Source organism: Octopus bimaculoides, chromosome 9 (assembly GCF_046866305.1).
Source record: "Octopus bimaculoides isolate indiv1 chromosome 9, ASM4686630v1, whole genome shotgun sequence".
NCBI classification, from domain to species: Eukaryota; Metazoa; Mollusca; class Cephalopoda; order Octopoda; family Octopodidae; genus Octopus; species Octopus bimaculoides.
This window is the reverse complement of record NC_142936.1, coordinates 5010808-5026321: the sequence shown is the minus strand read 5'-3', so window position 1 is coordinate 5026321 and position 15514 is coordinate 5010808. Positions and strand designations below refer to the sequence as shown.

Here is a 15514-nt window from a genome sequence, read left to right as displayed (position 1 = left end):
AAAAAATTGTTTTATTTCGATAATTTCAACCAATCACTGACAAGTATTCAGTCGTTTACATTTACTCCTTTGGCTGATTAAGCGATGTAAAGCGTATTTAATCTCCATACCTTCGTTTTATTTGCTTTTTTCATTTTAAATTTGCTTTAACCCTAACCCTAAACCTAACCCTATGGTTAGGGTTAGGGTTAATTGTTTCAGAATCGTTTGTTTATGTAGTCAGCACTTAATGTATATCGGTTGAATGGACGTCAGTGATTGGTTGAAATTACAGAAATACGACAACTTTAACATGGAATAACTTATGGATTTATTTTTATTTTTAAGAAGACTAAGAGAAAAAGATGTTTTATATGACACATTCTACCAGTGTTCCAAGTTTCAAAGTGTTTCGTTAATGAAAAATGTGGCCCCCGTTTTAAAAAAGATCCAATGTTTTTTTTAATTAAAAAAAAAAAGTTTATATTTTTTTGATTTTGAAAATTTTTTTAAAAATACTTCCAGGTAAACTTGGGATAGTTAAACTGAGACCATCGATTGGCTAAGGTGGTTGATATATAACTTCTTACCCACAGATGGTGGTGGTGGTGGTGGTGGGAAAAGGTAAAGGGAGAGAAGGTGGAAGAAAGAAAGGAGAAAGAGTAACAAAGTCAGGTAAAAAAAAAAGTAGCTTTAATGTATGGACCCTAAATTACGCGTGTGCCAAACAAACTGGAATTAAATGCTTTATTCTTGTTTTCTTTTATAATCCTTTCTATTATACGCATAAGGCCTGAAATTTTCAGGGAGGGGGCTAGTCAACTACATCGATCCCAGTACTCAATTAGTATGTATTTCTTTGACTCCAAAAGGGTGAAAGCCAAAGTCAATCTTGGTAGAATTTGAACTCAGAACAGATGTATGAAATGCCACTCAGTATTTTTTCCAGTCAGAAACAATTCTGCCAGCTCATTGCTTTGTTTTACTATACAACAACTAACACTGCTACAATAAGTGACTATGATCAATATAGTGAGATTTTGAAATTTGTTTATCAACTACTAAGTAAATTCAGTTAGTTGCATAGAAATTTCAATCAGGTGACATTATACAAATAGATAAAAACTACAATATATCATAAACCAAAGCAAAACAGAACAAAAGATAAATAGAATATATGGGAGATTTACACAGTTATCATAAAACATTTCTTCTATAATGTAATCGATTCACTACAAACAGATAATATCAAATCAAGTGACTTGCCAGGCAAATATAACAGGGAAGATATTGCTGGAGCAGTGATTGAGGAGGACATGTTAATGGATTTGTGTGTAATTTTAAAAGAAATACAAAACTAAGAAAAAGCCTGTGTTTTCAAGTAGTTTACATGTTTTCTGCAAATAAAAATCAAGTGTCAACTCACTGATTTTTACACCATGTTATGGTTGTGTGACTACAAAGTTCACTTTGTAATTATGTGGTTCTGGGTTCAGGCCCACTGTACAGCATCTTGGGCAGGTTTCTTCTGCTATAGCTTGGACCAAACAATGTGTTGCGAGTGAATTTGATAGACAGAAACTGTGTAGAAGCATGTTGTGTATATGTATGTATTCATATATATATATATATATATATATCCTGACTGGCATTCGTGCCAGTGGAACGGTAAAAACACATCTGAGCATGATCGTTGCCAGGGCCATGGATTGGCTCCTGTGCCGGTGACATATGAAAAACACCATTTGAGCATGATCGTTGCCAGTGTCGCCTTACCGGCACATGTATTGCTGGCACATGAAAAACAACATTCAAGTATGGTCATTGCCAGTGACACCGGACTGACTCCTGTGCAGATAGCACGTAAAAACACCTTTTGAGCGTGGTCATTGCCAGAACCGCCTGACTAGCCCACGTGCTGGTGGCACCTAAAAGCACCCAGTACACTCTCGGTGTTAGGAAGGGCATCCAGCTGTAGAAACTTTACCAGATCAGATTGAGCCTGGTGCAGTCCTCAGTCAAACCGTCTAACCCATGCCAGCATGGAAAGCGGACGTTAAACAATGATGATGATGATATATATATATATATATATATATATATATTGGTAGGGGGCTCCGAAAGGGTCTCAGGGAGTAGCATCCCTGTCTTCTTCTGCTAGTTTTCCACCACATTTCTTAAAAATTGTGGTAGAGGCCTTGCATTTGAAACCTTGATTTTAGTACCATTTTTTTTAATATACAAAAACACAAACAGTTATGAAAAAATTTAATAAAAATAATGGTCCTTACCTGCCTTACAGGGTAGAAATTGAAACTCATGTACCACATCTCCCTTGGAAGAATATCTGGTATGAGATGATGTTCTGGTACAAAAGGGTGGAACCGTTCTCGTCCCATGATATCCCGTGAGTCCCCGGCTTTGACACCAACCCTCTCAAGGCAGGCTCCCATCTCCACGTCCTCAGCCCCACCGTTATCAGAACGGCAGATACTCTTATTGTTGAGTCCATTCTCAATGAACCTTCGCACAGCCTCTTTACTCAGCACATAGCCAGCACCACCACTCATGTAGCCTTGCTTCACGTAAGGCTTAAACCTGCGTCCAAAGAATATCGGTGAGTTGTGGTCATGCTCACTGAGCAGATGCCGCAGGTTTTCAATGATAGCATAGGTGTCATCATCTGCCTTGAAGAACCAATCATAGTTGTTCATGTGATGTTTGTAGACATACTTGAATGCTTCCTTAGTTTTTGCCCATAGGTTGTTTCTGCCTTCTGAAACGGGCAGTTTCACAATCGGCAAGTTGACAGGTTCATCGGCAGAACTCATGAACAACAATATGTTGCAACGTCGGCCCCATGTTGCATTCACATGTATTGCCTTCTTTCTGATGTTATTAGGGTTGGTCATCACCCAGCATAGAATTCGAACCTGTGACTCTAGGACTTTGGCAAGTGAATTGGTTTCACCTAAAATAAAATAAAAAATAAATGTAAAACTAAATAAATGTTGAAAAAACAGTATAATGATAATAATAATAATAAAAGTTTGCACAAGGCAGGCAATTTTGAGGAGAGCAATTTTAGCGAAGGCATGTGGCCCAGTGGTTAGGCTTTTGCACTCAATCGCAAGATCACAGTTTTAATTCCAGGACTAGACTGTGCATTGTGTTTTGGGTCAAAACACTTTAGTTCATGCTAGTCCAGGCAACCTGTTTGGGGAGAACAACAGTGAAAGAACTTGAACTAACAAACAATCAATTGATTCAGTTCTATATTTAAGAGATGACGAATTATGTACATTATTTTACATTTGACGGATATTTCTTCTCATCTTGTTTGTTGTTAACACATTTCGGCTGATATACCCTCCAGATTTCATCAGGTGTCTTGGGGAAATTTCAAACCTGGGTTCTCATTCCTAATGTATTTTTCAATGTTATTATTATTATTATTCATACGATGTAGTGGTTAAGAGCGCAGGCTACTAACCCCAAGATTCCGAGTTTGATTCCAGTCAGTGAACTGAATAATAATAACATTGAAAAATAGCTTAAGAATGAGAACCCAGGTTTGAAATTTCCCCCAAGACACCTGATGAAGGCTGGAGGGTATATCAGCCGAAATGTTGTGTTAACAACAAACAAGATGAGGACAAATATCCGTCAAATGTAAATAATGAACCAATTGATTGTTTAACCAACACATTACACAAACAATTGATTAGTTGGTTGGTTAGATATATAACTAAGTGACTAACGAGGTGGAACTGAATCTGTGTGTTGTTGTTGTTATAACGACCCTCCCAAGACATGGTAAGATTTGTTTCAACACATGAATTCACATCAAGAATCTTGCAAGCCAAATACAAAAACAAAATTTACAATAACAACCATACTAATACTACCACGCCCACCTCTCCTCCTCTATTTGTTAAAATTTTATTTTTAATCTCCACCTTTCATTTTATCATAACCACCCCACCATCACCACCCAGTACAACTTAACCACTGTGGCATGATTGTTCACATAAACAGCTGTTTATCTTTTTCCCTTCTCTCTCTCCCTCTCTCACACACACACACACACACACACACACACACACACACACACAGACTAGTGAAGATGGAGGGTGAGGGTAGGGGGAGTAGAGATTCCGGAGTATCAGTTTCAGAGTGTTGGTGTTGGTCTGGGCAAGGGTGGATAAAGGATTTATTCCTATCAGGAGAAGAGAAATCTCTCACCCACTCCACAGCAACACAAATAAGTCAAAACTATAAACCAAAGTCTGTAAAACCCGTCACACACTATCACTGTATATATCTAACCAAATGCAATCTATCATGTGTAATATAGAGCACATCTTGTAAATATACAACCCTTGTTGCAATGGCACCACATACTTATTCAAGTTTCTTTCCATTTATTTATTTTTTTTTCTTTCTTTAATCTTCTTTTTCACGACAACTGCACCATAACTAAACTTGTTACACCCCTACATCTAACACATCACCATCATCTCAAACACCACCATGCAGTTTAAACCACTGCTAGTACACAAGTGTGGAGGCGCAATGGCCCAGTGGTTAGGGCAGCGGATTTGCGGTTATAGGATCGCGGTTTTGATTCCCAGACCGGGCGTTGTAAGTGTTTATTGAGCGAAAACACCTAAAGCTCCACAAGGCTCCGGCAGGGGATGGTGGTGAACCCTGCTGTACTCTTCCACCACAACTTTCTCTCACTCTTTCTTCCTGTTTCTGTTGTGCCTGTAATTCAAAGGGTCAGCCTTGTCACACTGTGTCACGCTGAATATACCCGAGAACTACGTTAAGGTTACACGCGTCTGTGGAGTGCTCAACCACTTGCACGTTAATTTCATGAGCAAGCTGTTCCGTTGATCAGATCAACAGGAACCCTCGACGTTGTAAGCGACGGAGTACCAACAACAGTACACAAGTGGAGCTTCCACATAGTCACCGAACCTGCTGGAAACAGCAGTCATAGATCCCTCAAAACACTGCATTATCTTTTTTATACATATATATATATGTGTGTGTATATATGTATGTCTCTTTTCCTAAACCATTAAGTTACAGGGACGTAAATACACCGACATCAGTTGTCAAGTGATGATGGGGGGGGGGGACAAACACAGACACACAAACATATAAAAAATTAAAACATTTTATGTATCTTATAAAGTATAACCAGTTTGTTAAGCATAAATTTTAACAACAAAACCTTATGTGGACCCCTTCAATGGTCATATGGACCTTAGTTGAGAACTACCGATTTATACTAATAAACAATGATGATGATGATGCAGAGGTACACTTATTTTAAGTAAATTTAATATTTGTTTAGAGTGTAACCACCCCTGATTCGGAAACAGCAGTAATTCAAAATGGTTTTGGCAAAGATTCCAGAAAATCAATGTTGTGCTTGTATTTCTTGAAGTAATTATTACCCAATTAAATGTAATTTTCCTGCCCCGGTTCAGTGTCATGCTACAGTCTTGTTTCTTTTTCTTCTTTCGACCTGCCATAGACTACAATAATATTTGCAATATTGATTACATTAAGTTCATATCTTAAAAAGACAGCAAATAATTTCCTCTGAAATTCTTCAAATGCTGGGGAGATTCCAAAAATCACTTACACTAACATTAAAAATTGTATCAATATAATCTGCTGGCAGAAGTGTTAGCATGCTGGGTACAATGCTTAGCAGCATTTTGTCTGTCTTTATGCTCTGAGTTCAAATTCTGCTGAGGTCAACTTTGTCTTTCATCCTTTCGGGGTTGATAAAATAAGTACCAGTTGGGCACTGGGGTCACTGTAATTGATGTAACTCCTTTCTTGACCTTGCTGGCCTTGTGCCAAAATTTGAAACCAATATAATCTGCTGGAAGAAGTAAATATTGTCATGACACAGTGATGTACCTAACCACCCAGGAGAAAGCCATATTGAGAGCTAACTCTAAAGAAAAAAAAGGCAGGATGTATTCAAATTTTTCCAGTACTTTCTTAATAGGTTCTTTTCTTTCTCTATTTGCTCAACATAGGCCCACACACACAAATGAATGCAGCTAAGGTTTTTCTTTGATACTGCAATCAATGGTGGAAATCTATTTTAAGGAGTAACAATCTCTCAATGATGTTCAGTTTTATCATCATCATCATCATCATCGTTTTAACGTTCACTTTTCTATGCTTGCATGGGTCCAACATAGTTTTATTGAGGCAGATTTTCTGCAGCTGGATACCCTTCCTGTCATCAATCCTCACCTGTTTTCAAGCAAGGTAATATTTCCCCATGGCCAGACATGTTTTTGCAGAATATAGGAAATGAACGACATTCATTTAAAACAATTACATGATATCAAGACAAAAAGACACAAACACACATACACATGTATGTATGATTGCTTCTTTCAGATTTCATTTATCAAGCCTACTCACAAAGCTTTGCTCTACCTGGGGTTATAGTAGAAGAGAATTGCCAAAGGTGCCACACGTTGAGGCTGAACTCCAAACCATGAGGTTGAAAAGCAAACTTCTTAACCACACAGCCACACCAGTTCCTTTAATCAAGCATTCAATTTCTGCTTTTACTTTGTCTCACATGAAACAGCATTCAACTCAAAGGTTCTATTACTGATTTTACATCAAAGTTGATTGATAATTTGAGCAATGTCATTGAACACTTCAGGGAATTCTTTATCAAATGAATCAACTTTTGTGGTCGAGAGAGTAATCATGTAGTTTATTTTAATCAAGCCAAGTTAAGACGCTGTCTCATGACCATTAATAAGTAGCTGCTAATTTTAGATCTGGTGACAAATATTCTTTATTAGAGGCAAATTGAGCCAATTTCAAGTGTGATACAAATGCCTCCAAATAAAAGTAGAGATGCAATTGAGTCATAGATAATCAATGGCATTGTCGTTTTAATCTCCATTTTTCAGAGTCTGATGGAATTTTCTGAGGAAGAGCTATGGCCAGATGCCCCTCCTGTCACCAACCCTAAACTGTTTCCTGGTAAAGTAATATTTCCCATGGCCAAGCTCATCCACACTTATCACATGATGTCCAAACAAGAAGACTTAACGTGCGCACGCACACACACACACACACACACACACACACACACACACATACACATACATGCACAACAGGCTTCTTTCAGCTTCTATCTACCAAATCCAGTCATACTGGAACACAGCCTAAATGGTTTAGTCAAGCAAATCAACCACAGTACTTAATAAGTCTGGTACTTGTTCTATTGATCTCTTTTGCCAAACTACTACGTTGTTTTTTGTTTTTATAATTGATCACCATCTTTAATCTGAAATACAAATTCTTTATCACTATTTATATATAAAAATAGATGCAGATATATAAAGATATATATATAAAGATAGATGCAGATGTGGCTGTGTGGTAAGAAGCTTGCTTCTCAACCAAATGATTCCAGGTTCAGTTCCACTGCATGGCACCTTGTTCAAGTGTCTTCTACTATAGCCTGGGGCCGACCAAAGCCTTGTGAGTGGATTTGGTAGACAGAAACTGAAAGAAGCTCGTTGTATATATATGTATATATGTTTGTGTCTGTGTTTGACCCCTACCAACCATCACTTGACAACTGATGTCGGTGTGTTTATGTCCCCATAACTTAGTGGTTCAGCAAAAAGAGTCTGACAGAATAAGTCCAGGGGTCGATTTCTTTGACTAAAAAGTGGTGCTCCAGCATGGCCACAGTCAAAATGACTGAAACAAGTAAAAGAATAAGATAAAAGAATGTGTGTGTGTGTGTGTGTGTGTATGTATCTATACAGTAATCCCTGGACTATTGCAGGTGTTACATTCCAAAACCTCCTGCGACAGGTGAAAATTCACGAAGTAGAAACAGTATTGTACTGTATATTCTTACCTCCACCTTAGCGAAGGCAGAGGTATTGTTTTCAGTCGTGTTTGTTTGTTTGTTTGTCCGTGGACAAGCTATCACAAGAACCACTGGATGGATTCGGATGAAACTTTCAGGAATGTTTGGCCTCGTAACAAGTATGAACTGACTAGATTTTAGGATCAATCCAGTGCTGGAAAAGGATTCTGGATTATTTTTCCTGTTTTTTTTTTACTTAATTTTTGAGAGCAGTCGGGTTCATTTTTAATATTCTCGTTTGTGAGAGCAGTCGAGTTTATTTCAGATATTCTCATTTTAAAAATCATCTCCGGCTAATCATTGAGAGGACATTGATGTTGCCTTGGTGGAGGTTTGGGCTCTCTGAGTGCTTGTTTCTTATTATTTTTATAATTTGTATACATTTATTTTATTACAAATGCAAAACAACACTACGGCGGAATCAATGTAAGTTTAAATAATAAACTGTGATAGGTGAGCCACGATAGTTGAACTGTGATATGGCAAGAGATTACTGTATATATATATATATATATATATATATCAAGTGATTCTCTCACACTTTCCACCTAATTCTCTCTCTCTCTCTCTCTATTCCTCTATGTCACTGACCATTTTATAACATCCTGTATTTCTCTCTTTACCTCTTGTTTCTCACTCTTTTTAATTCTCTCTCTCTCTTTCTTCTACTTTTTTCTTACCGTGTGGTATAAATTCTCTTGATATATATATATATCACTTGATATATATATATATATATATATATATCATTAAACTATAGACCACACATACACAAACATATGCAGAACATATATATATATAGATATATAGGGCAGGGAATCAGTAGTTCTTTGACTGCTATTTCTGAATTCTCAGTATGTTGGAGAAGCAGGCTCCTGCTAATCCCTGTATATTTATGATTATATATATATATATATATATATATATATATATATATATATATATATATATATATAATTCATTTAGCTAAAAGGCAGAGTGAAGAGAGATGTATGCATTATTTCTTCTCCAGGCAGAATAACTATCTATTGTTTCAGGTGAAGCCATAAAGACAAGTAGGTACTTATACAGATACACTTGAGTACATACACACATACATGTTTGTATACATACACGAACACAGGAACACACAGTTGCACAAATATATGGCCACAGATGAACAAACACGTGAACGTAGTTGCAAAAACATAGAAACACACTTGCAAAAACAGGGACACACACACACAGTCTTGAGAGAAATTGGTCAAGTAGTTATATTAAGTGTTATTAAGTAGTGTGGGTCACTGTTTAAAGTGTGTGCGCGAGCGAGCGAGCGAGAGAGAGAGAGAGAGAGAGAGAGAGAGAGAGAGAGAAAGAGAAAAGAAAAGAGAAATGGAGAGAGAGAGAGGAAGAGAAATGGAGAGAGGAAAAGAGAGAGAATTTATACCACACGGTAAGAAAAAAGTAGAAGAAAGAGAGAGAGAGAATTAAAAAGAGTGAGAAACAAGAGGTAAAGAGAGAAATACAGGATGTTATAAAATGGTCAGTGACATAGAGGAATATAGAGAGAGAGAGAGAGAATTAGGTGGAAAGTGTGAGAGAATCACTTGATAGGTAGAGGCAGAAACAGGATGCCATGAAATGGTCAATGATATACAGAGAGAGAGAGAGAGAGAGAGAGAGAGAGAGAGAGAGAGAGAGAGAGAATGTGTTTGTGTGTTTTAACAAATGGGAAATAAGAGAGAGGAGGCGAAATACCAGAAGTTTCTAGTCATGTGATCGTGTGTGTGTGAAGAGGGGGTGGGTACGAGAATGTGGTGTAGACAGGCAGAAAGACATGCAAGTAGGCAGCTGAATAGTAATACAAGTATCTTCTCAAATGATTAGAAGGAATACATAGACTAGCCATGTTGGATGGATGTAGGGAAAGAAAGGAAGGTGGAGGGAATGAAGGAGGAGGAGGACATAGAGAGGGGGGGAAGAGACAGTTGAGGTGAGGGAGAGGTAGAGAGATAACTTGAGAGAGGGAACAAGAAAGATTGAGGGGGGGATCAAAAAGGAAGACAGAATGAGCGATGGTGAGAGGGGGGAGAGAAAGCTAGTTGAAAGATATTTTAGGATCAACAGTGGATTCATCCATTGAAACAGTACTTAAATCCAATTAACATGATTCTGAGGGGAAGAGAGAATCACTCACCTTGGGATAGAATGCTAATTAGCTGCAGGTAACTTCCAAAGTAAAGTAAAGAATAAAATTAAAGTAAATAAGCTTATTACCTGTTCTCTAGAAGTTAAATGTGTACAAATAGGTGCAGGAGTGGCTGTGTGGTAAGTAGCTTGCTTACCAACCACATGGTTCTGGGTTCACTCCCACTGCGTGGCACCTTGGGCAAGTGTCTTCTACTATGGCCTCGGGCTGACCAAAGCCTTGTGAGTGGATTTGGTAGACGGAAACTGAAAGAAGCCTGTCGTATATATGTATATATATATAATATACAAGAATAAGGGCAGGGAATCGTCAATTAATAATAGAATTAATAATTAACAATTTTGCCAAGTAGTATATATGTATATATATATATATATATATATATATATATATATATATATATATATGTGTGTGTGTGTGTATGTGTGTCTGTTTGTCCCCCCAACATCGCTTGACAACTGATGGTGGTGTGTTTATGTCCCCGTAACTTAGAGGTTCGGCAAAAGAAACTGATAGAATAAGTACTAGGCTTCCAAAGAATAAAGTCCTGGGGTCGATTTGTTCGACTAAAGGCGGTGCTCCAGCATGGTCGCAGTCAAATGACTGAAACAAGTAAAAGAGTAAATGTTAGTTCCAAGTGTTCTTGATCAAGAAAACTTGTGATCAAAGACATTCCATTCATGACCATCCCATCTTTCTTGACTGTATCTACATCATCTAAGATATCCCCATTTTTGAGGGGTTTGACTGTTATTTCTAATAACTCGAAAGATTATATATAGACTCCTTCCATTGCTGCTGATGATGGTAATAGTAGTAGTAGTAGTAACAACAGCTGCAGTAAAAGTTGTTGTAGCTTGCTTACCAACCACATGGTCCCGGGTTCAGTCCCACAGCCAGGCATCTTGGGCAAGTGTCTTCTACTATAGCCTCGGGCCGACCAAAGTCTTGTGAGTAGATTTGGTAGATGGAAACTGAAAGAAGCCCATTGTATATATATGTGTATGTATGTTTGTGTGTGTGTGTGTGTGTGTGTGTGTATGTTCGTCCCCCCCCCCACCATCGCTTGACAACCAATGCTGGTGTGTTTATGTCCCTGTAACTTAGCGGTTCGGCAAAAGAGACCGATACAATAAGTACTAGGCTTACAAAGGACAAGTCTTGGGGGTCAATTTGTTCAACTAAAGGTGGTGCTCCAGCCTTGGACTGATCAAAGCCTTCCGAGTGGATCTGGTAGACAGAAACTGAAAGAAGCCCATTGTGTGTATGTATCTTGTTACAGATGCACATATTTACACATGTGCACACACATCAGAGTCACTAGCCCCTATTCAAGCACACACACTTACACAATCACACACACCATTCTCACATACCTACACACATGCGCACCTTCATTTGGGATCGCCAGCACTTTATTATCTCCCTTTCTTTCAACCTCTTCTTTCCAACTTTTTGCCATGCTTGACTGCTAAATCTACAAGTTTTTTTAATTCTCTCTCTGTTTATTTTCTCTCATTCCTTTCTGTTGAAGAGCATAGGCTCGAAACGTAAAAGACTTTTTCGTTTTCCTGAGCGTCAAACTAATACACCTGCTTGTTGTTCACACTATTTGCTTGATTTATTTGAGTTACATATAATAGGGTTAAAAAAATAGAGTTTAAAAAAAAGGTTTGTTGGAAGTGTTTCATTAACTTAAAGCATAAAAAATACAGAAAGGAACAGATGAATCAGCTGAACCAACCAATTACTAAACTAGTAAATATATGAAATGCTTTCAAAAGGTTTCTGATTGCTCAAGTTAAGCTTCTGACTTCATGAATAGAATTTTGAAGTAAATGAGAGAGAAATCTTCCTAGAGACAGCACGTTTATCACAACTGTTTCCTGAAAAACTTTGTATTTAATCCTTGCATTTAGGCAAAGCAGGTGCAGTAATAAAGGGTTAATTTTTTTTTCTTTTAACTCAGAGAAACATAATTTCTTGACACTAATAAACACTGATGTAACTTATTTTCTAAGAATAAGGTAAGTGTAAAGCTCTTAGATACTTGACCTAGTTCTCTTCATAATAGCAACACCTAACCAACTGAGATTGTTCTAACATCAAATGACAAGTTTGAGGCAAGTCATTGCAAGTTTATTAGGTAGACAAAGTGGATGAGTGGTAAGAAGTTTGCTTCTCAACCATATGGCTCTAGGTTCAAGTCCCACTGTGTGGTAACTTGAGTAAGTGTCTTCTGCTATAGCTCCAGATCAATGATGATGGTGGTATGAGGGTGGTATATTTTGGAAGTGTACTAGTTTGGTAAGTGATTTTATTTGAAACCATTCGTTGAAACTAAAACACCTACAGCATGGAAAATAACATTTGAGCCAGTCCAAAACACTCTGTACCAGAGAACGGGTAGCACCCAGTGCAATGAAAATTTTGAGAGCATATAATCAAATATTTAAATGAAATTAGCAGTTTTTGTGTGTCTTTCAAAGGTTAATGTCTTCTGCACTGCAACTGCTATATATCAATCAACAAACAAATACACAAAAATAGATAGATAGATAGATAGATAGATAGATAAATAGATAGATAGATAGATAGAAGGACGGACGGACGGACGGACGGATACACACACACACACACATACCTGATAAGATCTTGCACAACTTCTTAACGAATTTCACCCCCAAGTCTTTGGTTGACTGCAGGTTAAAAGTGCCTAGTGATGGGATCAAATATAGAACCACATGATTGCAAAATGAGCTTTTTTTTAAGCATAGAACCATGACAGTTCCTGTAAGCTCATATAATCTATCTATTTCATTTTTTCTTTTTTATGACACTAATTAATCCAACCTAGCTTAAGTAGGATAGGTTTCAGCAGAGAAACTGTTTTTACAGCTGGAGAGATTGTTTTAACAGAGAGGAATCTGTTTGTGCGAGAACACTCACAACACACACACACAGGGGAGCAAGCAGTACCCAACAATGTCACTCTAAAAATAAACAAATCACATCACTGAAATTTCGTATCAATGAGATTATGCAGAATGAGATTGGCAGAATTTGAACTCAGAACATAGTGGCAAATGAAATACCGCTAAGTTTTTCACCTGGCGTGCTAACGACTCTGCCACCTCACCGTCTATATGTACATGTAATAATGGAAACTATAACAATTATTTAAACAAGGGTGTTATAAATGACTGGCTTTACTTAGCACAGTGGTTCTCAACTGGGGTCCATATGGCCCTTTAGGGCCCCATATAAGGTTTTTGTTGTAAAAATTTATGAAAGAAATAGGTTAGATTTCTACAATATACAAAATATTTTAACAATTTTTTTATACAATTCTTAATAATATTTAATTATAAAAATATGATAGGATTTTTTAAACATCAAATGGCTATGAGAGTTTATCCAAATAAATTAAGAATCAAAGGGGTCCATAGGCAAAAGATGGTCGAGAATCCTTAATTTAGAGTTTTCGTTGTTATTGTAGTGTTTAACCCTTTAGCATTCATGTTATTCTGCCAAATGTAATGCTTATTTATTCACATTGTTTTGAATTAATCATGCATCATCTTCGACATTTTCATGATGTTATTGCTTATTTTTAGAAGGACCTTGTAGAATAGATGTGAGAGTTTGCATCTGGCTGTTTTGAACAGAAAACAGGGAGAATATTTAGGTCTGATATGGCAGGTTTAAATGCTAAAGGGTTAACCCAGAGCTGGTCCTGATCAAGCAGATATATAGTCAAAGGCATTCCAACCATGGCTATCTTGTCTTCTGTATATTTTGGGCTACGTGGGGTGCAGCAATGTGCCCTTCACTTATTAAAATTTTCCGGCATGATAGAGACTTAGCTGCTATTTCTAGTTGGTAAAGAGACCACCTACAAGCTCTATCATTAACTGATATATCTACAACAGATGCTTTAAACCACTGTGTAATGGAACACTTGTTTGCTGCATATAGTATGCATATGGCGCAGCATATGGTGCAGCATATGGTGCAGCATATGGTGCAGCATATGGTGCAGCATATGGTGCAGCATATGGTGTGCAGGTGTTCTGTAAGATTTTGACTTTTTAATGTTAGAGTGCTTTTAACACACAGCACTGGTGCATGTGTATTTCGTTTTATTTGTTCCGGTCATTGGATTTTGGTCATGCTGGAGCACAGCCTAGAAGAGTTGGTTCAACAAATTTACTCCGGTACTTACTGTTTTAAAGTTTGGTACTTATTCTGTCAGCCTGTTTTAACAGAACTGCTAAGTTACAAAGATATAAACAAACCAACACTTGTCAAGCAATGGTGGGACACAAACACATATTTTTTATACACATTTTATGTATGTGTTTAAGTGTGTGTATACATATTTATACACATATAGGCGCAGGAGTGGCTGTGTGGTAAGTAGCTTGCTTACCAACCACATGGTTCCGGGTTCAGTCCCACTGCGTGGCATCTTGGGCAAGTGTCTTCTACTATAGCCTCAGGCCGACCAAAGGCTTGTGAGTGGATTTGGTAGACGGAAACTGAAAGAAGTCCATCGTATATATGTATGTATGTATATATATATATATATATATATATATATATATATATATATAGATGTATGTATGTGTGTTTGTATGTCTGTGTTTGTCCCCCCACCATCGCTTGACAACCGATGCTGGTGTGTTTATGTCCCCATAACTTAGAGGTTCAGCAAAAAGAGACTGAGAATAAGTACTAGGCTTCCAAAGAATAAGTCCTGAGGTCGATTTTCTTGACTAAAGGCGGTGCTCCAGCATGACCACAGTCAAATGACTAAAACAAGTAAAAGAGTAAAAGAGCATACATTTACTTACTTATTCTTAAACAAGAATATTGTCAGTAGTGTCTTCAAAGTTTTGATCAGTTAAGCTATCCACCATTGGCAGTCCAATGATGGCTTAACTGGCCAAAACTTCAAAGTCACTGTCGACAATAATCTTGCTTAAGAATGAATTTGTACTCAACAAAAGTATAGAGTAACCCCTCGGGTTAATGTAAAATTGTTTTTATTATAACTAAATATTGAAATTTCATGGCTACGAGATAATACAGGATAAATTCAAAACAACAAATAAATAAACATTACATTCATCAGAGCAATCTGAACGTTAAAGGGTTAAACTTAACCCCTTAGCATTTAAATCAGCCACATCCAGCACAAATATTCTACTTGCTTTGTGCTCAAACCAGCCAGATTTGACCTATCACACCAACCCTACAATGTCATTCTAAAAATAAACAGTCACATCATTGAAACCTCAAAGCTACAAGATAACGCACGATTAATTAGAAAACAATGTGAATAAATAAAGCATTACATTCAACAGAGTGGAGGCGCAATGGCCCAGTGGTTAGGGCAG

The 15514-nt window shown here is 37.4% G+C and overlaps 1 protein-coding gene across 1 annotated transcript in view; it reads right to left on the bottom strand.

Annotated features, from left to right (window-relative positions):
* Nucleotides 1-15514, bottom strand: part of LOC106880639 (glycoprotein-N-acetylgalactosamine 3-beta-galactosyltransferase 1) — a 32979-nt gene that overhangs the window by 1478 nt on the left and 15987 nt on the right. Inside the window, exon 2 of the mRNA XM_014930678.3 lies at nt 2271-2950. Within this exon, the coding sequence (XP_014786164.1) occupies nt 2271-2950 (680 nt within the window). The remainder of the gene's footprint in view (nt 1-2270; nt 2951-15514) is intronic.